This window comes from Neovison vison, chromosome 6 (genome assembly GCF_020171115.1).
Source record: "Neovison vison isolate M4711 chromosome 6, ASM_NN_V1, whole genome shotgun sequence".
NCBI lineage: Eukaryota > Metazoa > Chordata > Mammalia > Carnivora > Mustelidae > Neogale > Neogale vison.
In genome coordinates, this window is record NC_058096.1 from 138921196 (window position 1) to 138947600 (window position 26405).

General features: G+C 51.1%; 1 protein-coding gene across 1 annotated transcript in view; it reads right to left on the reverse strand.

Moving 5' to 3' along the window:
- The window catches only part of CCDC13 (coiled-coil domain containing 13), a 52072-nt gene that overhangs the window by 363 nt on the left and 25304 nt on the right, over window positions 1-26405 (reverse strand). Inside the window, 9 exon segments of the mRNA XM_044254837.1 lie at window positions 447-561; window positions 3438-3592; window positions 13227-13349; window positions 15608-15691; window positions 16191-16330; window positions 18462-18668; window positions 20121-20297; window positions 22839-23000; window positions 25157-25261. Of these exon segments, the coding sequence (XP_044110772.1) occupies window positions 447-561; window positions 3438-3592; window positions 13227-13349; window positions 15608-15691; window positions 16191-16330; window positions 18462-18668; window positions 20121-20297; window positions 22839-23000; window positions 25157-25261 (1268 nt within the window).

Consider the following 26405-nt stretch of genomic DNA (forward strand, 5'->3'; position numbering starts at 1 on the left):
CGCTCTCTGACCTCTCCCCTCCTTCCCTGGACCCTGGGGGAGTACCATGTGGGATTCCTCTCTGTACCCGCCCACAGCCCTGGGCCTGGCACCCTGTAGTTCCCCCAAATGTTGGCTGCCTCAAGGATGAGTACTAATTTGTAGGGGTCCCCCCACCCTTCCTTGAACATCACTGTCTTTGACCCTGAAAGTTAAACTGAGTGAGAAAAGTGGCTTCAGCAACCCAGGCTTAGTCAAACTCTTGGAACTTGGAGGCCATCAGAGATGCAGCTGGGTCTCTTTGCCCTCTGATGGCCAGCTGCTGAATTGCAGGCTTAGAATCCAGGACCAGCAGGCAGCGGCCTTCTGGACAAACAACCCAGATGGGGAGAGACATGATCCTTCTGCCCATGGAAGTACTGCCACCCAGACAATGCCACCCTTAGGAAGATGGGACAGGAGAGCACCTGGTGTTCAGCTCCTCCATCTGAGCTTCCATGGGCACATTGGAGAGCTGGGTGAAGGATGGGTCCTTCCTTTCACTCCCATTCGGGTTGAGCCTGGTGTTGGAGGTGGGCAGACCTGTGGGGCAGCAGCAGCCACTTTCTTTGATGAGGCCATGGCCCTGTGTTAATTCTCTCCTTCCCCCCTCTCCACTCCACTGCCTATTTCTTGCTTTCCCACTTTCTGAAACATTATACTTCCTTCAAGATGGAGGACATGGCACATAGCCTATTAAGTTGTCAGATCACTACGCCTGAAACTAACACTATGTGTCAACTATACTTCAATTAAAAAAAATTTTTTTTTTCTTTAAGATGCAGGACAAGGGCTGCCTCCTTCCCTGATGCCTGCTCTGTATTCCCTTGGATTCACACTTTGGTCTCTTCTACAGTCCTGATTGTGCTTACTAAGGTGGGTCCTCTCGTGACTGTCTCTATCTTTGCAATTCACAAGTTTCTGGCAGGCAGCCAGGGCTGAAGTCTTCTCTGTATTTGAGCCTGAGTCTAGATCACCACTGTCTCTTATGCCCTCATACCACTGAGTCCTCCCTGCCTCCAAGGCCTACCCTGACCTGCTCCCTACATTCATATAGGGGGTCCATGGTAGCCAGGGCCAGAGGCCACAGAATACTCGGAAAAAGAAATCAAAGGTGACTGGTAGGAATTTGGGTACCATCCGGCATCAGAAAACCTGTGCAGAAAAGGCCCTCAGAGGTGGCGTGGTTCTCAGGGATGGTGTGGCCCAGGGAAAATCACCTGGCATCAGTAGACTTGGTTTTCACCCCCTGCTGTGTGGCCTCTGGTAAACCATCAACCTTTCTGAGCTGGTTTTCTCATCTGTAAAACGAGGATAATAGTTCTTGCCTCCAGAGCTTTGTGAGGCCTGGGTGAATTCATTTTTTTTTACCTTGAGGCCCTAAGTGATCAGACCAACTCCTCAGAATGCTGTCATTTCTCTGAGCTTGCCTCATGCTCCCCTCCCCTCACCACGTGCCAGCCTCACTTGCTATGCCTTGCTATTCCTTCAAGCCTCCAGCCAAGCTCTCACTGCAGTGCCTTTGCACTTGCTTTTCTGTAGAGTATCTGTACACCTCATCGCCTGCCCCTCCTGCTATCTCTGTGCGGATGCCAGCTCCTCAATGAGGTCTTCACAGGCCTCCTGGAAACCAGCTGCTCTCTCAGTGCCTCCCATCCCCTCCTCGGCTGCCAGCCCCAGCCCCAGCCTCCATCTGACTTAGCATGTCTCTTACTATTTTTTGTTTTGTTTTGTTTTTGTAAATTATCCATCTTCCTCACTGGAGTGTAACTGCCATTAGAGGGACCAAATTCCAGACTCAGGTCTCCTCTTTCTACAGATGGGGGTGGTGGTGCTCTAATCCATGAAGTAGTGGTGCTCTGCCCACATCACAGGCCAGCAGGTGGAAAAGACCACAAGGACACTTTCTGTTAAGCAGATGCTCTTTGCTGTCTAGGCAGAACTAAAATGGTTTGTTCTGCTGTGGCTGAGCACCCCATGTTTGGGTTACTCAGGACATAAGCCCCAGACCCAGTGACACCACATTCCTAGAGGACCTATTCTTGAAGGTCCAGCAGGGCTAACCTATAGGGACCTTCCTCAGCCTGGACCCTCAGCAGCTACCGGAAGGGCCCTTGAGTTCTCGGCCCTGCTGATGGGACAAGGGAAAAGTGCACAACTTCTGCTTTGTACCTCATCCTGACATGTGTTTCTGGAGCATTCTGATCTTATCTGGGCTGGGGACAAAGGTCTGAGTGTCCTTGTTAAGGGAGGTGATGGGGGATAGAATGCGGTGTGGAGAGGCAGGGCAGTGGGGGATGGACCTCCACTCCAGAGCCTATTGGGGATTGGGATGGGGACATTAGAGGGAGGCAGGTCTAGCCCCTCTGTACTAAAGATTCTTCCCTCCTTGGATTCTGGTGCTGGCCTCCTGCACCCCTAGCTCGACCCAGCCGCATAAGATACTGATGCTGCTGGTCCGGGGATCACACCGGGAATCACTGTGTTAGGGGCACCAAGATGGCTCAGTTGGTTAAGCGTCTGCCTTTAACTCAGGTCATGATCCCAGAGTCCTAGGATTGAGCCCGGCATTAAGCCCCGCATCAGGCTCCTGGTTCAGTGGGGAGTCTACTTCTACCTCTCCCTATTCCCTTTACCCAGCTCTTATGCTTTCTCAAATAAATAAATAAAATCTTTTTTAAAAAATTACTGTGTTAGAGCAATAAATCTTTTAGTTGAGGACAACAAAATCTCCCTCTGCAGCTAGGCATGGTCATGTGACTAGGATCTGTCCTGGGGATGAAGGCAGAAGTGACACAAGCAGACTTAGCCTCATGCCCTTAAAAGGTGAGGAGCAGGTTGTCCTTCCTCTCCTTACTGCTGCTGGTGGGAAAGCTAAAGGCACCATCTTAGACCATGGAGGCTGCATGTTGGGCATGGTGGGACAGAAGATGGAGCAGCCCCGTCCCCAGGCCTATGGAGAAGCCCCATCACCCCTGCGTACTTCATCCCTGCTCAAATGCAGCCAGCAGCAGAGACAGAGTCTTCTCCTGGTCAGCCACTGCTGCCCAGGCCTCCTTGCAGGCCAACTTTGCTCCGGGACCAACTCTAAACAGCCTCAGCTTGGGGCAGAGGGTTCAGGGCTGGGGTGGGGGCGGCAGCTGAGGTCATTTAGCAGAGGCACGGTCACCCCACGGAAGGGTTTGCAGATGTCTGAGTCAGGGCCACGTGCGAGCCCGTTGGGGCTCCTGGTTCTGATCAGGAGGCCAAGGAAATAGGACCCCAGCAGCACGGGCAGGCAGAGCGCCACCCTGATGGAGGCCTCTGTTTCCCATGTTCTTCTCGAAGGGACTGAAGCGGTGCTGCTGATGGGCTCCTCCATTAGCAGCAAGGCTGCCTCCACCCCCCCCCGACACTGGGGCCCCTGGTCCAGCCCCTACCTGTTTTGCTCCTGGGGGCTGCTCTCTGGCTGACCAATGTCCTCCCAGGCTCCAGGCGCATCTTCTCGAGATGTTGCTCTAGCACCACGCTGCGGTGCCGCTCCTCCTGCAGCTTCTTCTCAGATTCCAGAAGCTTGCTGTTGCTCTCCTCCACCCTGGGGATCAGACAGGAAGGGCTGCTGTACCCCAGGGCAGGCAGGGGCAGCCCCCACCCCAGCGGCTCTGGTTCTCAGAGAGGCAGGCGCATCTTCCACCAGTGGTGGTGTGACTTGTCCTTTATTTTTACTGCAGGAACACAGGAACATGTGTTTAAAAATCATATAGTTCTCTCCAAGGCTTAAAATGAAAAGCTTGCCAGCCGCTCACACTCCTCCCCACTCCCATTTCCGGCTCTCCAGAAGCAATCGCTTAGAACACTTTGAGCTGTTTCTTTGAATATTTACTGTCGTATTTCTACAGATGCCCATACTGCTATTTTTCAAGGTTTAAATATAATCTTTAGACTTCCTGTCACGCAACATGAGAATTTAGCTTGAGTTTAGCCCTCTCAAACAGAGTCAGCCCTTAACAAACAGAATCACCCCTCCACCTCCCAAGGTAATTACATACCATTTTTCAGCTAAATTAATAGTAAGGGGTGTATTAGTTTTCTGTTGCTGCTGTAACAAATTACCACAAACTTAGCACCTAAAACAACACGCATTTATTATCTCACAGTTCTGTAAGTCAAAGTTCAGCAGGCTCTATTGGTTAGTCTGCTCCAGGTTCCACAAGCCAAAATCAGAGGGGTTGGCTGACCTGGGCTCTTACCTGGAGATTCTGGGGGAGAGTCCACTTCCAGTCTTACTCAGGTTATTTAAAAGCATTCAGTCCCAGTTGAAAGACTGAGGTCCCTGTTTCCCGCTGGCTGTTGGCTGGTGATTTTCATCTTTTAGAGGTCCCTTGGCCCTCTATAGCTTCAAGGCCAAACAGATACCCTGAGCATGCTCTGAATCTATCTGACTTCTTCTGTAGCATCTCTCTGGATGACCCCAGCTGGAGAAATTTCTCTGCTTTTAAGAGCTCAAGTGATTAGATTGGGCCCACCTGGTAATCCAGGATAATCTTCCTATTTTAGGGCCCATAACTATAATTACATCTGCAAAGTCCCTTTTGCCATATATCATAAAGTGTTCTCAGACACAACAGCAGGGAGTGAAGGGCATGGGAGACAAAAATCCTGTCTACGACAGGGAGTTACATTAGAATAATTATTCAAACATGGAGCGTGGCAATGATCACATTTTCTTTCTTATTTAATTTTTTTGCTTTTCTTGGGGTTAGTGAATGCCTTCTGTTTATTATTATTTATTGTTATGACTTATTATTATTCTCCATATGCTCATCATGAATTCACGGAACTTGAAGATACTGCCATTTGGCCATTTCACATGAAAGATGTCTTTAATCTCACTGAGGCTGGGGTTACAGTTTCTCCTGTGGCTAGGTATGGCATTTCAGACTTCTATGATACAAAAGATTCAGCTAGAAGGCCAGGACTCCCTGGAATGTAACCTAAGCAAAGGGTTGCATACACACATGCAAATCAGAGTGGAGGTCTGGAAATTTACAGTGTTGGAGGAAGTGGTCTTCCACTTCAGTGAAGAGTGAAGAAGGAGCAGAATGGTGACAATTATCAACAGCATACAACTACCAACACAAAGCTGTATACTAACACAGTTATTCAGCTACTAACTTGACTTGTTCAAGCATGTTCCCTGAAACTTTATTTGCAAAAGTCAAAACAACAACAACAAAAACAACCCACATAAGCCTACAAGTCCATCAATAGAGGAAGTACAGAATAAGTGGTAAATATTCATACCATGGTATGTGATAGAATAGGGCAGGGTTCAACACAGTGGCTGCCAGCCCTATGTCCACAGGTAGCTATTTCAACTGAAATCAATGAAAAGGATATATAATTAAAAATCCAGTTCTTCAGTCACACCAGCCCCATTTCAACTGATCCAAGTCACATGTGGCTAACGGCCCCTGCACAGGACAGTAGAGCTATAGTACACCTCCACCATCGCAGAAAGTTCTGCTGGACAGCACTGGTCTGGCCGAGAAGTAATGAAGTAGAGCTACATGTACAAACACAGATCTCCACATCGTGGGATCAGAGAAGAAAAACAAGTGCCACAAGAATGCGTACAATATGATGCCGCTTATATAAATAAAGGAAAAATAAATCATAGTGGGTTAACACAATAAAAATGCTCCTTAGCCATAAAAAAGAATATGTACTGACCTGAAGAGGATGTCTGCGATACATTATTGAGTGAATGAAGTAGCAGAAGATTATGCATAATATATAACCTAATTAAAAATTTTATAATAGATTAAAAATTTAAAAACAAATAGATATCAGCATTCAAGAAACTCAGCCAATGTGCTGACAACAGGGACATGCACCAGTTACTGACTAGACAGCGGGGTAAGGGTGAGGGGCTTTCATTTTTCTGTCGTGTATTTCAGCGATGTTTGCATTTTACTGAGGTTCGTATTCTGTTTGTGTTGGAGGAAATAAACAAACAGCAAACACCACAGTAATGCGAAAGCACTTGATGATTCCCACAGAGTTTAGGAACAACGAAACGTTTGGTTTCTCCTTCCCAAATGTGGCTTCCTCATCTTGATAAATGTCACCGCCAACCATACGGTTGCCTAGCTTAAACACCCGGGCGGCACTCTTGCCTTCTTTCTCTTCCTTGATGCTTGCAGCTTCTGATTTATCCGCAGGCCCTGCAGCTCTTCCTCTGAACACACACCGGGGCCAGCCTCCTTCACCTGGTCTGGGGCTGCTCCTCCCCAGGCCTCCACATTTTGTTTGTTTCTTTCTTTCTTTCATATTTTATTTATTTGTCAGAGAGAGAGCAAAAGCAGGGGAGCAGCAGGCAGAGGGAGAGGGAGAATCAGGCTCCCCACTGAGCAGGGAACCTGATATGGGACTCCATCCCAGGTCGCTGGGATCATGACTGAGGCCGAAGGCAGCCACTTAACCGACTGAGCCACTCAGGTGTCCCACAGTTTCACTTTCTAATCAAGTCTTCCCATTGGGATTCTGATTATTCTCTTTGGACCAGTCTTGATTCTCACAGATTTTTTTCTTCTTCGATCACAAAATGAGCTAATTTGTCTCGATGCTTGTCATGGCTTCAGGGTGACTCTTACCAGCTCTCTCACACCATGTGCATCAACCTTCTGACAGACCAGATTTTTTTTTCCTTTGTCATTTTACTTTGTAATTGATTTTTAAAAAATATTTTATTTATTTGACAGACAGAGATCACAAGTAGGCAGAGAGCTAGGCAGAGGAGGCAGGGGAGCAGGCTCCCCGCCAAGCAGAGAGCCCAATGCGGGGCTCGACCCCAGGACCCCGAGATCATGACCCGAGCCGAAGGCAGAGGCCTCAACCCACTGAGCCACCCAGGCGCCCCTTTGTAATTGATGTTTATTAGAGTTGAAGAGTCTGACCAAACTGACCCAGTGGTAGTATAAAGTGAACGATATTAAGTAAGGCAAATCATTCGTGAATATGTTCATATAAAAATTTTGTTTTCATGAGGACTATAAGTGTGGGGATACTGACAAAGAATACTCAGATAAGGAGGTCCCCCTACCCAGGTATTAATTTTTTTTAAATATTTTATTTACTTATTTGACAGACAGAGATCACAGGTAGGCAGAAAGGCAGACAGAGAGAGAGGAAGGGAAGCAGGCTCCCTGCTGAGCAGAGAGACCAATGCGGGGCTCGATCCCAGGACCCTGGGATCAAGACCCTGGGATCAGAGGCTTTAACCCACTGAGCCAACCAGGCACCCCTCCCCCCACAGGTATTAATTTAATATAAATGATACAAGACCTTTATGAAAGACAAACATACATAATATTATACTACATACATAATACTGTATACATAATTCATAAAGAGCTCTTTATGGATGTAAAGAAAAAATATAAATGACTCCCTAAAAAATGTGCAATAGTTTGCATAGATATTTAACAGAAAAGTTTATAAACGGGGCACTCAGTTGGGTGGCTCAGTCTGTTAAGCATCTGCCTTCGGCTCAGGTAATGATCCCAGGGTCCTGGGATCAAGTTACACATCAGGCTCCCTGCTCAGCAGGAGCCTGCTTCTCCCTCTACCTTCCCCCCTGCTTATGATCTCTCTCTCTGATAAATAAATAAAATCTTTTTTAAAAAGGCTATAAGCGGGGCGCCTGGGTGGCTCACTGGGTTAAGCCTCTGCCTTTGGCTCGGGTTGTAATCTCAGGGTCCTGGGATCAAGCCCCAAGTCGGGCTCTCTGCTCAGGGGAGAGCTCACTTCCACCTCTCTCTCTGTCTGCCTCTCTGCCTACTTGTGATTTCTCTCTCTCTCTCTCTCTCTCTCTCTCTGCAAATGAATAAGTAAAATCTTAAAAAAAAAAGGCTATAAGCATGTGAAAAATATACCCATCCCCACTTTTGGTTATAGCAAAGTAGATCAAAACAACTGAGATAATAGTGTTCCTTTATTAGTTTGGAAACATGTTATGGATTGATAAAACTTTGTAGGGGTGAGGGTATGGGGAAATGGCAGCTAGTTCCCATTATTAATGGGAATGCAAATGGATTTATGTTAAAAGGGCAATATACCATTATTTGTGAACATTTAAATGTACACATTCTTTGATCCAGTGATTCCATTTAGAAACTGACAGTGATATACTCTCGCAAAAATGCGAAGATGTGTTTAACATGAGTTCATCTTGTAATAAAAATGTGCATATGTGCACATATGTCCAGGCACGTATATACATATATCTGCAGTACATTTTTGGATGTGCAAAGAAAACATTTTAGAAGTTCTGGCAGTTCTTTTCTATGGGGAATGGGGAACTGCAGGTTGGAAAAGAAGGCTTTTTACTATAACAGAAATACGTTTGTAATAGAAAAACTAATAAAACTTCCAATCGCATAGAGCAGGGATTTTGATGCCAATGTGAGGGCAGAAGCTATAATCCCAGGTTCCTATAAGGCAGCAAACTGCAAGGAAGCTCCCTGAATGATTCTGGAAGTCTCCAGAGTTCCCCGTTTGCAATAAAAGACTGAGACACCCATAAGCCAGGGAAGTGGTAAGGAAGCCTGTAGTCTATCAGGGCCTTAAGTGTGGGAGGGGGGAAGCACCAATCACGAGAAAACTGAAACACAAGGCCAGTGCTCATGCGCTCAGGAAATGCTAAACCAATAAATTAGCATAAAAAACCAATCAGAGACCACTGAACCCCAAAGCTCCACAGAGACAAAAGCCGAACCACTCCACAGGAGCACTTTCCTAACCCGAGAACTCCCACAGGAAAAGACAATAAACCAACAACACAGAAGACAAGCTCACAGAAATAACACGAAAGTGCAAACCACACAGAGAAATTGTTCACTAGGAGGGGAAGTCAACAGACATTACTTAGGATAGTAAGTAATGAAGAGGAGAGAGCAACTCTAAAGGGATGAGTGAGTTTAAAATTAATACAAGGAGAAGTCTTCCTCATGAAGGCTTCTTTTTACTGCTAGAAGTGAAAAAATAAGTTATTAAAATAGGTTTCGTGGCAGAGGAAGTGCAACTGAAGAGATTTAGGAAGCTGGAAGCCAGATTTGAAGAAACCATGCAGTTATCAGCCCAAAATATCACGGAGGTTTAAGAGCTGCAGAGAAAAGAATAAGAAGGTCTACTGTGGGCTGACTAGGCATTTCAGATGAGAAGAACAGAAACAATGAGCAGAGGCAACACATGGAGAGATAGATGCCCTTGGCAATATACAGACTGAAGACCTCGGAATGAAAAAGCACACCAATTCCCAAGTAGCAGAAACACAATGAGATAGAGTACCTAGACCCATCACCGTGAGACTTCCAAATACTAAAGACAAAAGAAACATCTGAAAAAACATCTAGAGAGAAAAGAGGTGACTAGGAAGGAACAACAACTAGACTGACAGCAGATTTCTTTTTGGCCGCAGCGGACACTCAAAGACAGTGAGCTGTCATAGCCTCCCGGTGCAGAGAGAAAGTACCCGACCATCTAGACTTCTACACCAAATGAAATTCTCTTTCAAGTGAAAGGCAGAATAAAGATTCCAAAATAAGCAAGGACATGGAGGGCTTACCATCCATGTGGTCTCAGCTGAACAGAAGGCCTTTAGTAAGAAGGAAGCTGAACCCAGAAGGGAGACTGAGATACAAGAAGCAAGAGTGACAGGAGACATTTTTGAGTTGGCCAAAGTAAGTGAACGCTGGCTAATTTTTTAAAAAGATTTTATTTATTTATTTGACAGACAGAGATCACAAGTAGGCAGAGAGTCAGGTGGGGAAGGAGGGTGGGGAGAAGGTTCCCCACTGAGCAGAGACCCAGATGTGGGGCTCGATCTCAGGACCCTGAGACCCTGACTTGAGCCGAAGGCAGAGGCTTAACCCACTGAGCCACCCAGGCGCCCCTGGCTAATTTTTTAAAAGATTAACTTGGGTTAATGTCAGAAGGTTTAGAAAGAAGAATGCAGTATTAGAGAAATTTAGAAACCAGTAACGTGAAAGACAAGTAGGGGAGTCAGGGTTAAACACTGTAAACTTCTCAGGGTACCTGGGTGGCTCAGTCAGAAAACCATGGGACTCTTGATGTTGGGGATGTGAGTTCAAACCCCATGTTGGGGGTAGAGATTACTAAAACAAAACAAAAACCTCTATGGTTATCCTATTGCTCAAAGGGATAATAAAGAAATCTACTGACTTTAGACTTGCTAAATTCTATGTTAAAAGTTATAGGTAACCACTAAAAGAATAGAGATAGAAAGTATGACTTACAAACTTGTATGAAAGAGAGGGAAATAAAACCCTACCTATCCAAAAGAAAGGAGAACAGAGAAAAAGGAGCAGAGAAATCACGGCAAATAGAAAATATTAATTGAGATGATCAAACTATTTCCAAATACTACAAAAATGAAAATGGATTAAACTCTCATCAAGCACCAAGTCTCAGGTTGAATTTCTTTTTTTTTTTTTAAAGATTTTATTTATTAATTTGACAGAGAGAGATCACAAATAGGCAGAGAGGCAGGCAGAGAGAGAGAGGAGGAAGCAGGCTCCCTGCTGAGCAGAGAGCCCGATGCGGGGCTCGATCCCAGGACCCTGAGATCATGACCTGAGCCGAAGGCAGCGGCTTAACCCACTGAGCCACCCAGGCACCCTCAGGTTGAATTTCAAAACAAAGCCAAGGTGTGCCTGGATGACTTGTTCAGTTAAGTGTCCAACTTGGTTTGAGCTCAGGTCATGACCTCAGGGTTATGGATTGAGCCCCACATCAGCCCCAGGTGGGGCTCCATGCTCATCGGGGAGTCTGTTTGGGATTCTTTCTCTCCTTCTCCCTCTGCCCTTCCCCCTTCTCTCACACACAACTTCTCTCTCTCTCTCAAATAAATAAATGAAATATTTTTAAAAAAAACAAACTAAAAACAAAGCCAATTATATGCTTTTCAAAAAGAGACATGTTTAGTGACATCTGTCATGGTAGACTAAGCAGACTAGCCCCTCCTGTTGTAAACAACTAGAAAAGTGGATAAAATATCAGAAATAAGTTGTTCTCAGACACTGGACAGCAGGACGAGAGGCCATGAACCCTGGGCACAGGACTTGAGAGAAGGGAAACAAGGATGAGCTCTATTGTCATTTTTAGTCTGACTGCACAAAGAGAGGGGGAAAGGGGACCCCCAAGCAGAGCACAGCAGTCTCACTGGGATGAGGACACAAGACTGGGCACTTGCAGGGGGCCTGGGGCTGCTGGCAGTGGTAGGACAGAGTATGAAAGGTGAAACTCTGCCTCCCTGATGTAAGACCATACAGACTCCCCAGAAAAAGAAGGGAGTAGAAAAACTGGGGGTCTCTGAGAAGGGCAGGTCCTATACTTCAGAGTGAGAAATCCAAACAGGTTTGGGGGCATCTGAATGCTTTCTTGTTAGAGCGCCAGGAGACAGCAATGCCCCTGAGTGGGAAAGGCCATGTGTCTTGGCTCATGGGCCTGGGACAGCCTCCGAGAGCTAGGTCCCCCGCACCCTAAAATGACACAGAGCAGCAGAGTGAACCCAAAATGATCAAGCTAAGAGAAAATCACACATGCATGACCCTAGTGAGTGCCTCCTTAAATTCTGTGCCCTGAGTGCCTTGCTTGCCTCCCACGAATCCCAGCTCTGCATGGGGAGGCCCTGGGAGAGGGAATAGCACGTGGAGAAAGAGGCCAGTAAAGGAGAAGCGAGGAACCTCCATGGAGTTTCCTGTGGAACCGGGCCATGTGAGTCATGCGGGCGTCATGTGGACTAGAATCCCCTAGCTAACTCACGGAGCCACGAGAAGGAATATACCATCGTGTTTGAAGCCACGAGGTATGGAGTGGTTTGTTACACAACAGTACATAACGAAGTCACCTCGGTTCACGAAACCCCCCAAAACTCTGGCCCCACTCGAGGGAAATGGGAGAATGTTTCTTCCACTTGGTAGGCTGGAGGCTTATACCAGCCACTACATTTCAGTTACAGAAAGAGAATTAATGTTACCTTTCTCTTATCCCTGAATATGTCTGCAATTCGTATCTTCATGGGTTAAACACACACACACACACACACACACACACACACAAGAAACCATTAAAGCTGGTCCCTTCTCACTGCTTAGGTACCATCCATTGACCACTTCCCAGCAGCCCTCACTCCTTCTTTGCTAACGGCAGTCTGATTTTCCCTTTGGCAAGCCATCCTTCCTCCACTCTGTGAGCACCTGTAGGTACTTCCAATCAAGGTGCTTGGCCTACATTCAGGGAAGGACCTGTGAGCGACCTAGGCCAGCTAGACCTTCTCTCCCAGAATCCACTGGCACAGGAACTGGAAGCCATTGGGCCAGTGTGGGTTCCTACCACCGCATCCAGCTTCCAAGATTCCCAGACTTCCTTGGGCTCCTCTCCTGTCCCACCCCTTGAAGCCTGCTAGTACCTTCCAAAATCTGCCTTTCCCTTAACGTAGCCAGGATTGGTTTCTACTGTCTGTCACCACAGAGCCCTGGCCACATGCCCTGGTAGGGCAGGAACTCAGTGGTGTCCTCTATATTTTTCAGTGTGGAGGTCACACAGTTGGGCCATGCGTTGGCCTGAGTACCTGCAATTCTCGCCAAAAGGGTCACTTGAACAAGGAGCAATGATTTATCTGAATGGAAGTCTGTCAACAGCCCCTTGGAGAAAACTATGCCTCCTGGTCCACTGCCTGGGGCCACGCGCTTCCCTTCCTCTCCCCAGAGAAGTCTCAGCAGCCATCTATGAGCAACTCTCGCTCTTTATAATTCGGATGTGCGTCAAGCCTTTGTCTTCCCACCAACTCCCCCAGTGCCCTGAGGAAGGTGTCTTGTTCATCAGAGATTTTGATTATTTGTGGACTGATGTGACTGATAGAACTGCTCCAGAGAGCCTCTCCGCTGAGACTCCCACCTCACGTCCTCATGCACGCGACAGTCCCACTGAATACACGTAGGACAGGGAAAACCCCACTTGTGACCACAGGGCCCCAAGGTTGTGGGAAACCTAGGTAGGCAGACAAGTAGCGAATGGGAATACTTTAGACCCACACCGTGGAAGCTGAACTCTCCAGGAAGGTGGACCCAGTCACAGATGAGACCAGGTCCCGGTCCAAGCCCACACGGGCCCACAGTAGCTGGTGCCCGGGCGCCACGGGTTACCGTTTCTGCAGGACACTGACAAACTCGGTGAGCCGGTCGCGCTCCACTTGAGCAGCCTGCCAGAGGGCCTTGAACTCTGTCACCTGTGCCTGCCAGCCTTTTTGTTCCGGGGAGTCTGAGAACCTGCGGACCAGGGTGGGGCAGAGGTCAGAGGTCAAAAGTCATCTGAGGGGTTATCTGAAGATGTACACTTCCCCATGATGGTGGGAGGGATTGGAAGAACATTCAGGGATCCTCAGAGACCACCACAGAGAAGGAAGCCAGTCCGGTCCTTCCTGGGCTTGCCGGTCCTCCTCCTCTGGCTTCTTCTCAGCCCATCATTCCTGTGCCTGCTGAAGTCTCCAGATCTCACTCAGCTGGTTGCACAGCTGACCCCACCGGGGCTAGAGCTGCATCAGTACCTCTGTCTGTCCAGTCCCTGTATGGGGCCTGGAATTGGGCTGGCTGCTATAGAATTTGGCCCTTGAGGGCCTAGGGTGGCCTGGGTATCTGTGTGGCCAGGGGCCTGGCTGCCCTGCCCATTGCCAGGTGAGCCCAACCTCTGTCTCCCTGTCAACCTTCCCTGCTCTCCTGTAGCCCCTGACTTGGCCCCATGCCCAGCCCACTTTCATGGACACTTGGCTTGGTGACTTGGTCAGTTTTCTTCAGTGCTGATCTAGCTTGTCACCGCTTCCTTCCTTATCAATGGGCCTGCCTACTGGACCCTTACCCACAGGTTGGAGCCCAGACAGAAGGGGAGCCCTGCCTCCCACCCACCCCCACCCCAGAGGGCAAATGTAAGTCCCAAGCTGCTCTCTGCCTTGCTCTCACCTTTCCCCCTGAGACCCTGGTGGCCCTGGTTTGCTCCTCTAGGATCACAGGACAGAGGGAGAGCTGGGCTGGAGCGTGCGAGACCAGAGGTTAACTTGGTCTGGGGTCTTGGACAGGGGTCTCTTTCCCTCTCTGGCCCTGGGTCCTCCTTTTGAACACTGAGGGGTTGGCACTGCAGACCCTTCCGTGTTCTGACTCCTAAATACACTTTAAGGCCTCACAGCTCCAACTATGGTCTCTGAGTCAGCAGCTGGGGTCTAGACCTGCCGAGTCAGAGCCCACATGTAACCCAGCAGATAGCTGGTGGGTCTGTGTGCATGCTGACCTTCAGAAAATCTCTGGTCATCTCACCGCCAGGATTTTCTCATGGGGGGAGAGGGGAAGGGGGGCATAGAAGAAAGGGGCTCTCTTCCCAGACACCCCATCACAGTCAACAGAGACATTCTCTCTGGGGTCACTCCTGCCTGTCCTGTCACTGATGGAAGAGGATGGTATGCTCCAAGGAGATAGGGCCGGCACATGGTTGGGTTCAGCAAGCATCTGTGTAGTGTACAACATGGAAGTTTGGGAACTAGCAGTCTGGACAGCCGAGGAGCACATCTGCTCCTGCTTCCCTGTGGAGGGCAAAGGTCACAGCCACACAGGCTTGGAAGGGGTCTTGAGGACCATCTTGTCCTTCTTCCTGCTCCCACTACTGTGACTAAAACCTCAGGGAGACAGATCCTGTCCATTCTCCATGGGGCACCAGGAGGCCTCCCACTTTGGGAAGTGTGGCATGAATCCTTGTGGCTCAGAGCAGCCCACTCTCACCCAAATGCCCTGGTGACCCCAGGCTGATGGGGTGGGGCAGCCATAGGGTCGGTCTTGGCCCACGGTCCCCGTGCTGCCAAAAGTGTCTCAGGCCCTTCTTGGGAAGTAACATCTCAGAGATGATCACTGCCTGGAGCCATACAGCAAGTCAAACATGGACTCAGGCCTCACAGAGGCCTGGCCCAGAGCCTGAGCTGACCTGCCTAAGGGGTGGGGATGGGGGCTGACAGCAGGAGCATGGCTCCAGTGGACAGGGGGCAGGGCTCAGGACAGGGCTCAGAGGCAGGACAAAGCCACCATTTGTCTGTGAGCTGGCAGGAAGAACAAAAAGCCCATTGAAGCCTTAGGCTTGATTCTAACAACAAAGAGGGGGCCAGAGAGCTGAGGGGATATCAGTGACTTAAATTGGGAACCCATATGACATGAAATTCTTTCCTTAGAGACTGATTCTTGTGGGGAAGAGAAGACAAGAAAGGGAGCTGGGCTCCAGGCCCTGGAAGGTTCCTTGTGTTAACTCTATGGTAGCAGGAAGGGACATTAGACTGCAAGCCAGAGGCCATGACTCTGGTCCAGTAGCTTCTTGCTCTATCACCGCCAACAAGGCATTGGGTCTCCCTGACCTCCACGTCCTTATGCAAACTTGGAGGAGTCCCTGGACATGGCCTGGCCTCGGTTTCCCCTCCTTTCAGTGGGATGGCAGTACTGGCTGAGTGATCAAGGGTGGGAGGGACCATGGGGGCCCCGAGGTCCTGGGTTCATACCTGGGTGAGGCCCCATGAGGACTGGACAGAGAAGGCCACGTGAGAGCAGATTCCACCAGCGTGTGGCCCAGGCTGGTCACGGAGCTGTGTGAAGGTAGAAGGGGCTCATCAACCCAGGAAGGCAGGCTGGGCCTCACCTGGGGGGAGAGCAGGGGCCAGCAGGGATCCGGGGAGCCCAAGGAGGTGGCCAGTGCCGGCCCTGGCAGCAACCTGGACTGCCCTTCTTTCCAGGACTCTTGCTGGCTCAAAACGAGACAGAACCGGGAGACATCAGAGCCTTGAGCAATCCAACACAGGTCTTTTGGGGAGTCTTAGAAACAGGGGCGTTTCAAGGCCAGCTCAGAGACGATATCACAGGCAGCTGCCACCAGTAATTATTACTGCCACTAGTAATAATATCTGGGCCTAACTGGCTCCCCCAAGCAGATGCAGGCTAATGGAATACGAGAGGCCCTCATATTGCAAGGACAATGCCACAGTCATCTTAAAATTGCACTTGTGGCTTCCCAGAGGAGGCAGGCTTTCTTCTGAATAATTAATATTCATTTTCCAACCCTTCTATCCCATTTTTTTTCTTTCTTACCGAGAAGATCCAAGCCTGCCAACGTGATCGCCTGCTGAGGCCGGGGACTTGGTCTGGCCCGGGTCCTCCAGGAACTTGGTGTAGGCAGTGTTGACCTCGGTCCCACCAGACCCCTTGCCCACTCCTTTATTCTGAAGATACTGCAGGGAACAGATGTGGGGTCGATTCTCAGCGCTTTGGCTCAGAGGCCTGGAGAAGGCAGGAGGGGGGCCTTGGCTAGAGCTAGGAGCTTTGAGGGGATATGAAAGAGGCTTCTTTTCAGGAGTGGAAAGCCAGGCCTGTTTGGTGAAGGCAGTGAAGGCGCTCCTTGCATGATAATGGCGTCTAATAATGACTCTCTTCAGAAAGGGAGCTACATGGCGCCAGGGGGCCACTGAGCCGGGAAGCTGTTCTACATTCAGGTCCCAAAGGGAAGTGCACGGCCTTTGATTCGGGCCAGATCAGAGACTGATGTCTTTGAGTGGGCCCACCTCTCGAGGGCAGCCTCACCCACACAGGGTGAATGCCAGGTGTGACTTGAGCCCAGCTGCCTTTGTCAGCTGGAGACACTTGGACTTGGCAGACAGCCAGAACCAGAGAGGTTGGCAGGGCCTCAGCAAGGGCCACAGTCTTGGGTGGAGGCTGGGCTCACCAGGCCCCCCTTCCTCCTCCCCCCACCTCCTTCTTCCGGATAGCTGGTGAGGCCGGATTGAAGAAGGAGTCCCTTGAGGACCCCCAGCAGGGGTGGACAGTTGGTGTGAGAGCCAGCCCACCCGGCATGTCCCCTACCCCCAGCTCCCCTGAGACGCACCCATTAGCTGTCTGCTGGGTCATGCTTGGCCCCCAGCTGGCTGATGATCTCTGAGGTAAGAAGTGCTTCCCTTTTGTGTGTCCGGAGGCAGGACAGTGGTGAGGTGAAACTACTGGAATGTTCCTGTGTGTTCCTTCAGATTTCACTTCCCAGTGGGAAGCAAGCAGGGCAAGGATGGCGAGGCAGTGCCCCCCACTCACTGTCACACACACCCTGTCCCCAGGCCTTTGACATAACCCTGGGCTCCCCTCAGCCTCGGGGACTTCAGCATTTTCCACCCAGCCACCGGGGTCCTAGGGGATGGACGGCTTGAGGGAGACAAACCACCAGCCCCAACCAACACCGGCCCACGGCTGGAGCTGAGGGGCTCCAGGGCTCCCATGCTTTTGAGGGGATCGTGGAACCCTGGAAATAAAGGGCAGGGCTGCTCTGTGACATGCCTTAGGCTATACCAGTCAGCCTGGCTGTGAGGCTTCTCTGTCACTGGGAGACTTGTGTGCCTGTCAAGGTTGCCAAGTCCCCTCCCCTCTGAACACCACCACCACCGCTAGAAGGAACTGCAGAGAGCCCATGGGCCCTGACTCCTGGCAGCCTGGGCTATGCCCGTAAGGCATCTGTCAAGGTCCAACCCTTCAGGAGCTCCCTCACTGGATAGCATTTGTAGGCCTCTACTGGCTGCCCAGTCCTGGGCCAAGCCAGGAGGCACTGAGGTATGCACCCCTGGGAGTGGGGGGCAGGAAAATGATGACACAGGGTGACAACAGTTTGTCTTGGGGACTCACAAGGAGTTAGGAGAGTGCCCAAGAGGGGCATGGAGCACAGCTTGGGGGCCCTAGGGCTCCCTGGAGGAACTCATGACTTGGTAATTCCTAAAGACTGAGGGCCCCGGCCAGACAGTAGCAGTGGGGGAGGAAAGGGAAGGCATGTGCTTCAGGCATGCGCACAGGCCTGGAGTGGGGAGAAAGCAGGGCTGTGTGAGGAGCTAAATGGTGGTCATGCGGCCAGAGTGTGGGAGGAAAGGGAGGGTGAAGAGGGGATGCAGGAGGGAAGGCAGCAGGAGCTCATCATGTGGGGCCCTGCAAGCTGGGTGGAGTACTGCTTCCTTTCCACCCTCCTGCTGCCTGGAATTTGAACATGAAGCCTGGCACTGCAGCCACCATCTTGGATTGTTAGGACGAGGGCCACAGATGGGAAGATGCAGAAGGGAGCCTGGACCCCTAAGGATTGAAGCCAAGGGCAACCGGGAGCCACAGACAGGTTTTGTGCAGAGGCAGGAGACAACTAGGAAAGAGAGGAAGGGTATGTGAGAAGGGATGGGAAGCCAAATGGAAGCTGAGGGCCAGAGCGGAGCTAGGGAGGACATGGTGTGGCCTGAGGGAAGATAAGTGGAGAGCAGAGGAAGCTGCTGAGATTTCTTTGGACAGTAGATGGACTTTCTGGGACTTGGAGACAATGTCAGGCCGGGCTAGCGCCCGACTCACCTGCACACTGAGTTGGCCGATCTCCACCTCCAGCTGCTGCACCTTAGCCTCCCGCTCTGCCACCATGGCCCGTAGCTGGGTGATGAGGCTGCTGCTCTGCTGAACCTCACTGTTGACCCGCTGGTCCAGGTGGCGCTGGGACGCCCGGGTCTTCTCCTCCTGCAGGCTCAGGCTACCCAGAATCTCCTGGAGCTGCTTGAGCTGGTCCTGCGGGGCCAGGCAGGAGGGCAGACGACAGACAAGGTCAGCCATGACCCCTGGACAAGGCAGGATAGGGAAGACTGTCTTCCCTCACCCACTTCCTGCTGCGGCAGGACCCTAACAGTGGGATGCCACCTGTTCCTTTGAGAAGCAGGAGGACTTTCCTCGCCTGCCCTTGGGGGACCCACCAGGTAGGTGGGGACCATGCCATTTTCCTGTCCTCAACTTCCGTCTCTGAGATGGGGTCGAGAAGGACATCAAAGGGACTCTTGGGACGACAGAAAGCATCTCAGCCAGTGGGGGAGCTATTTGGGGAAGAAGACACCCTATCCTTCTGCTGGGAGATGGCCTTGAAGGCAGTACCTGGACCCCTGGCCAGGGATACCTCAGCACCTGACTGAGGCCCCCCATCTCCTGCAGATGCCCCCAGGACACTAGCAGGCTGGAGGCTTCACTTGACAGTCAACAGGAAGGAGACTGGGAACACGGAGGGAACTGAGGCCCAGAGAGCCCAAGGGCACAGTGCTGGTGGATGGCCTGGCTGGGGCTCGTCTGCAGCCTTCATCCTGCCGTCTGCAGTAACACAGAATGATGGCACACAGCGACCGCCGAGGACATGCAGCTCCACAGCTTATTTAAAAACCGGGAGCTGAGGCTCAGAGAGGGGGTGCCACTGGCCTAGTGTCCCCCAGGGAGATATCCCCAGAGGTGTACTCCACCTACCAACCCAGGCCCCCCAGCCAAGCCAGGCATGGCCGCCCCGGGGGCCTGGGGCACAATTTGGGATTCAGAGACCAAAACCCTGGGGCAGCACAGTTCCCAGAAAGAAAAGGCCAGGCTAGGGGTCAGGAGAGCAGTGGGCCTTATGGTCAGAGCAACCTGGTTTGAACTCAGTTGTACAATCTTGGACGACTTAGTCAACTAATCGGAGTCTTAGTTTCCCCAGGTGTGAAAGGGGATTAGAACAGATGACCCTAAGGGTTGTCTTGGTGACTAACCATTATGAACCACATGTACCCCAAGTACCCAGAAGGGACTGTGTGCTGTCACACGGAAAAGAATTTGTTCTGAACGTTCAGTTGTCCCTTTCGTTCCTTGATGGAATGACCCAGTGTGTACTCCCGTCTCCTCCCCCCACACCCACTTCTTCCCTTTTGGGGTCCACAGGTCCAGTGGCTGTGCCAGGCTCTCACACGTTACAGCCAGCACCGACACCACACAACACGATGTGTACGTGTGCTTGGGCAGCCTCGGAGCTGCTCCTGTCCCTGGGGCATGGCTTTGGGGCCGGCACCCAGGTGAGGCCATGGGCTTCTGAAGGATGCTGGCGGCGGCCTCTGGGGTCTGTGAGGGCCCACTCTGCCTGGGGCCGGGTCACGGGCTTCCGGGAGGGCTGGGGGCCCCGTGTTGGAGGCACTGGGCACTGGCTCTCGTCAGGCCTGAGCTGCAGAGCCATACCAAGAGGGCATCGATGAGCTCATCATCATGCCGGCCCTTCTCCACCAGGGTCCCCATCTGACTCCTGAGGGTCTTCACTTCACTGGATAGCACCTTATTCCGGGACCTGACGCCCTCCAACTTCTTCTTCAGTTCTTCAAGCTCTTTCTGGAGAGCATTCCGCTCAGCCACAAGTTTCTGTAATCAGGAAGGAGAGTCCTGGGCAGTGACACTGAAGGGATCCCAGGCTCCTGCTCATAGGTGAGGCCCAGGGACAGGAGGAAACTTCTGAAGTCTGGAGAGCAAGACAGCAGAGCTGGGGCCCCAGCTCCTGGGCCCCACCTCTCCAGGGTGTCAGGTGGGATCTTGCCCTGTACGTGACAGACATCACTAATAGATGACAGCACTCCTCTGTCAGCCCAAGAACACAGGCATCAAGGCAGCTGCCCTTGCTCTGTCAGGGTTAGACGTGAGAGGAGCCCCACTTGCCAACTGTAGGCTAAGTCTAGGCTTCAAACAGAAGTGACTCACCCCACCAAGAGCAAGAAAGAGAGGGAGGGGCCACCCTGCTGTGTTGCCTCATTTCCTCCATACCTGTCCAGCACGTCAGCCCAGACTGTGCCGTGCTCTGGTCAACTACTAACGGGCAACTCAAGTGCTGGCATGCCTTCAGAGTCTCCCTTCCTCCCTCCTTCCCTTCTTCCTCCCTCCCTTCTTTCTCCTTTTCCTTCCCTTCCCTTCCTTCCTTTCTTCTCTCCTTCCTTTCTTCTCAAATAAGGCCTCAGCTGAGGGGCTACCATGTGCTTTAAACTGTTACAGGTGCTGGGAAAACAGCAGAGAACAAAACAGTATGTCCCCAAGGATCTAACACCCTAGCTGGGGAGACAGATATTAAACGTTTTACCTGTTATCATTATTTACCTGTTGCTCAGCTTATGGAAAACTGCAGAAGGGAATGGGGTGGGGAAGGACAATGGCATGGTCAGGGAAGTCCTTTCTGAAAGTTGACATCTGAGAAGAGACTAAAGGAGGTGACAGGATGAGCAAAGGCCCTGGGGTAGAACATGTGTGGCTAGAGCACAGTGACAGAGGGAACAGGTCAGGGGCAAGGTCAGACAGGGCAGAGACTAGATTAGGTAAACCATCAGGAGCCCAGACTGAGACCCTGAGGAGGGTTTTGGGCAAGAGGTGATGTAATCTGCTTTGGTCTTGAGGGTTAATTATCATTGGAAAAGTGTTTTCAGATCCTTGTGGAAGTGTCTGTGAATGTGTAACTCTAAGCTAGGGGCACCTCAAACCCAACATTTTCAAACCCAACATTTCAAATTTCCCATCTCCCTTGAGTTCCCTCTCTGTCTCCCCTACCCACCTGTTAGACTCACTGGAAGTCCTGCACAATCCTTCTGCTTCTCCCCTTTCTATCCCGTCACTGAGCCCTGTAAAGTCGACCGTCAAATGTGGCAGGTGTCTGGCCTTTGGTTATAGTCCTACTGCCTTGGCTCAGGTCCTCGGTCATGTCTCAAGTGGATTATTGCCTCTGCCTTCTATGTGTCCTCCGACCTAGGTGTCCCTGCCCCCACCTAACCATGCGACCTTTCCAACATGCACAGCTGTCCATGTCCCTCCACAACTTAAAACACTTTGGTGGTTCTCCACTTCTTTCAAATAAGAGTCCAAACCTCTGGCTGGCATACAAGGTTGAGGAGGACCTGGCCTGACCAGCCTCTCCAGGCCCACTGTTCCCTCCTGACACCTGATGATCTAGGATCCTGGGGGTGTACTACAGATCACAATGTGTACATGGTCACAGTGTTCCTAACACAGGGTTTAGTCCTGGATTTGCACTCACAAATGGAAGTCCCCTGATAGAAAGGTAAGGCCTCACTATTAGGAAGCCCACTACCTGCCAGCATCCCGTCCCACTTTTTCCTCTACTTTCTTTGAAAGCCCTGCTCCCCACTTCTGAGAGGCTGACTCAGCTCCCAGACCTGGAGTAGGGATCCGAAGCCCGGCTGGTCAGAGCAGCCTGGACCCTCAGTGGCAATGACCAGCTCAGGGATGGGCTCATGGCCTAAGCTAGCTAGGGGACACTTCACTCTGGGACTGGGTTGGAACCACTGGGAAAAAGAAGCCTTTGGTTTGTGGGGGCCAGGCTGGAAGAGAGAGGCTGGGACTACCGGACGTCCCCATGGGAGAGAGTGAAGCTGGTCCAGAAGAAGCGGCAGCAAGACCGCATCCCCAGATCCCTGGAACCATCTGTGTCTGAAGCTAGGCCACCTCTACACCACTCATCTACACAAGCCAATCAATTCTGTTTGTCGCACAAGCCTGGTAGAGTCGGGCTCCTGCCACTCCTGGCATAGTCAGGGAGATGTGGCCCCCAGCTTTCAGCAGTCTGGAGCTCTTCTCCCCTCAGCCCCACCTAACCCTGTCCCTGAGCCATCATCACTCTGGGCCCTGACCATCTCTGCTCCTTCTATGGTAAGAATTTCAGGTCTAGCATCTCCAGAACACCCGAAGCTCAGGAAATGGGCTGATGACCCAGTCAGGCAGTTCCAGCTGGATTGACAGACAGGACATGAGGAAGAGGCACTGGGGGGACCCCCAAGCCCCAGGTGTCTCTTGCCTCTAAGGAGTGGCTCAGAGCTCGTGACCACATGGGCCTCAGGGCCCTGCAGAGGTGGTCACGATCTCCCAGTTCCATGGGCCCCACTGACCTCTTCCCTGGACTTGCATTACCTCCCAGCCCTCCTGTTTTTCCCTTTCCAGGCTGCGGATCCTCAGCAGGTTTTTCTCCTGTGCTGACAGTTTCCTTGGGTCTGGATAGACAGGCAGCTCATCACAGGGTGTTCCTGCAGACTGGCTCCGGGTCTGTCCCAACTGCTTCTCCAGCTCACGAACCTGGGGTGGGGGGGTAAAACTCGTCATCGCATGGGGGGTCTGCCCTCACAGACTCAGCCACTCTGGGGCTGCCCTGAGGTGTGCGACGAAGCCCCACTAGACAGAGGACACTGCTATTCAAGGTGGATGCAGGATTCCCTCACACGGGATCCCCTTTACTGGGGATCCTAGGGGACTAGGTGGGGGTGGGAGGTCTGAGGTGGCATCTTGAGCCAAGCAGAGGAGGACAGGAAGGAGGTCTAGCTTGAGAATGAGAAAAATCACCCCCTTGCTTAGGGGTTCTGTGAGACCAAGAAGCAGATGTGACTCCAGGAACCTGGGAGGAATAGGATGGAGGACCTCAGTACAAGGATGGACTCTCTGGCCCAAGACCAGGTGCGCTCCCTGGGAGATGTGGCGTCCTGGCCTCTTGCAAGAGACGCTTCAGAGGGAGGGCGGGGTTTAAAAGCTGGGAGACCAGTTCAAAGCCTCACTAGCTGTGTGACTGCCCACAGCTTACTTTACCTCTCTGAATCTCAGGCCCCCTCATCTGTGAAATGGGTTCCCCCCACATAATGTTGTAAGGATTCAGTATCCTGAACTTGTCTTGAGTCTGGGAACCCCCAAGATGCTTCTTGGGATGACAAATCTTGGGGCCCACTCCAGACCAACAAGTCAGAGCTCCAGGGGAAGGATGGGGAATCTGCATTTTAAACAAGTCCTATGGGCACTTTTTAGGGCTAGGTAATTTTAAGAAACTCCAAGATGGCCCAGGTGAAGCCCTCAGCACTGTCCGGCACTCACAGGCTCTCAGCAAGTAGCAGGTAGATATCACACCACAGAACGATGGCTTTATTGCACTGCGGTAGAATTGAATAACTCCTAGGGCCCTTCTAATCCTGGTTTCCATGTTGATACAACATAAATGATGGAATACGTTGGGCAAATATGTGCAGGGCCCAAATTCCCTAGGATCCCCAGTAAAGGGCAGTGCCATTGTTTTGAAAGCATGTATCAGCGCCCTCGTGTGGCACTGTGTGGTAATTCCATTTAAGCATTCGAGAACAAAGTATGAAACTGTCAATCGTTTATTTACACAGCTTAACAATAACAACTAACAACTAATGTGTCAGTGCTTATTATGACTGGGCACTGTGCTGGTACTTTACAGATGTTATTTCATTTAACCCACAACACTCTCCATTTGCAGGTGAGGAGACTGAGGTGCAGAGGGTCAAAGTGACTTGTCTAAGGTCACTGAAACTGTAGACCAGTGACTGAGGCCAGACTCAAACTGGGGTCTCTTGAACCCCAACACCATCACAGTGTTCTGGATGCCATCCCCTCTTCGTTTTGGCTTCAAGGATCCCACAGGAGGCCCCAAGGATCCAAGCGACCCAGGAACTGTGAACTTGAAGTCCCTGGGGCTGAGGGCCATATGCTTGGCCAATAGGGGAAGTTTCATTCCTACTCTTGGCTTCTTGGCTTGAAGGGGAAAGAAGAAGATAACCAAATTCAACCTTTGTACAGTGTTCACTCTGCACCAGGCACTGTGTTGGCCATTTTATGCACATTGACTCATTCAGTCCTCCCATCAACCCTGTGGGAGAGCCCCTATCGTTATCCATGGTATAGGAAGAAAACTGAGGCCCAGAGAGGTGAAGGAACTTGCCCAAGGTCGTACAGCTGCTGAGTTGAGAGCTGGGATTTGAGTCCAAGCAGCCTGGCTCCAGAGCGCCAGCTTTTAGCCTCTAAAGATGGTCCAAAATATTTAGAACGTAAGGAGGGGGACAAAGCTAAGTCTTTACTGGGTAACTCAACTTTCAAAAGTCTACAAGCATCTGGACAAAACTGGAAAAAGCCAGCAAGTACAACAGTCACGCGAATTTACATGAACTAGGGGAAAAAATATGCCTAGAGTAAAATAAATCAAAGGTTTTGGCATGTGTTAAGCGCCAGGGCCTGGCACGTGGTAAGTGTTATATAAATGCTTGTTCATCAAATAACAAATTAAAATCATGCCGGTGGGGGGAGAATATTCAACAACAGCCCTGCAAGTACGCTCTGCTGGGCCTAAGGGCCTTTTTAGGGTTCTGTGTCTCTCACGTGGGGTGATGTGACCTTTCTGGGGGTATTTCAAGCCCTCTGTTCAGGGCCTTTGGCAGAAGTTCACTCACCTTGCTTTGCAGCACGAGAATCTGTTGAGCCCGGCCCCTCCAGGTCCCCGGGGAGGACAGGAGCTGCTGGACATTCACATCTTCGCCTACCTCGCTGGTCAAAACCTGAAAAGGGCGGGGCCTTTACTGAGGCCAAGAGAGAGGGCCCCCACAAGAGCCCTAAAAGTGGTGCATCCTCAGAAGCAGCGCTGGGAGCGTGGGGCTCCCAGAGGGCCCGGCCCCCCATCTGCACCCCTGCCGCCTGCTTCAAAGGCCAACTGACCATGCTCTCGGAGCAGCGGTCCCTGGGAATGTAGCCATCCCCTTGTCCCCTGCGTTTCTTGGTGATGCTTTTAGCAGGCAAGGAAATGCCAACAGTGCCCAGATGGGGTCCTCTGGTCTTGACATATTCTGGGATGAGTGAACCACAAAGTTGACCAAAATCTGCTTCCTCAATTTGTTCACCTGCCACTTAGAACTGAGATCCTTCTGGATGGCTGCAGGAAGTATGCTACCACAGTGCCTCGCCTTCTGTGAAAAGCCTCTGACTAGAGGCCATGCCTGAGTGCAGCGAGGAGAACCCCTAAATGTCAACTGGGGATGTTTGATTCCAGAAAGTTTCAACATTGCGGCTATTGGAGAATGGGGCACAGGCCCTACCTCAAGGCTTTGAGGTGGAAACAAAACCCTCCAGTGCATGCCCTGGGCCCCTGAAGCCTGTCACAGGAACCAATCTAGCGCCCCGAGTCTCTGGCGCTTGTTTCCACAATAGAACACTGTTTTGGAAATCTTGGCTAGTCTGAGTGGTTCCAGCAGGGAAGACAAATGCCAGAGAATTCACTATGTAAATAAAAATAAATAATGAACCAGCTGGGACTGTGTCCCAAGTCTGAGTATTTTCCTTTGAAAGGAGCCTTTAATACACAAACAACCTATTCATTTTCTAATATTACAGAGAGCAGAGGGCAGGAGGCAAGTCTGGGCAGGCTTCCAAGTCCAAGGTGGCTTATGAAGGAAAGACCCAGGATCCACTAGGGCGCACGTAGCTCAAGGGAAATCTGCAGGACTCTCCCTGGGTAGAGGGCACTGTCCTCCTCTGTCCGGGCTGGGGAGGGCACCACAAGGGCCCCTCAGGCAGCCAGCAACCCCACTCACCAATGGTGTGTAGGAAGAGCTGACAGAAGGAAGTTACTGGATCTGGAGCCTGGCCCAGAGCATGATACTCTCAGGGCCCAGCACTTGGTGCTCCTGAATGGAACCCATTGTCCTG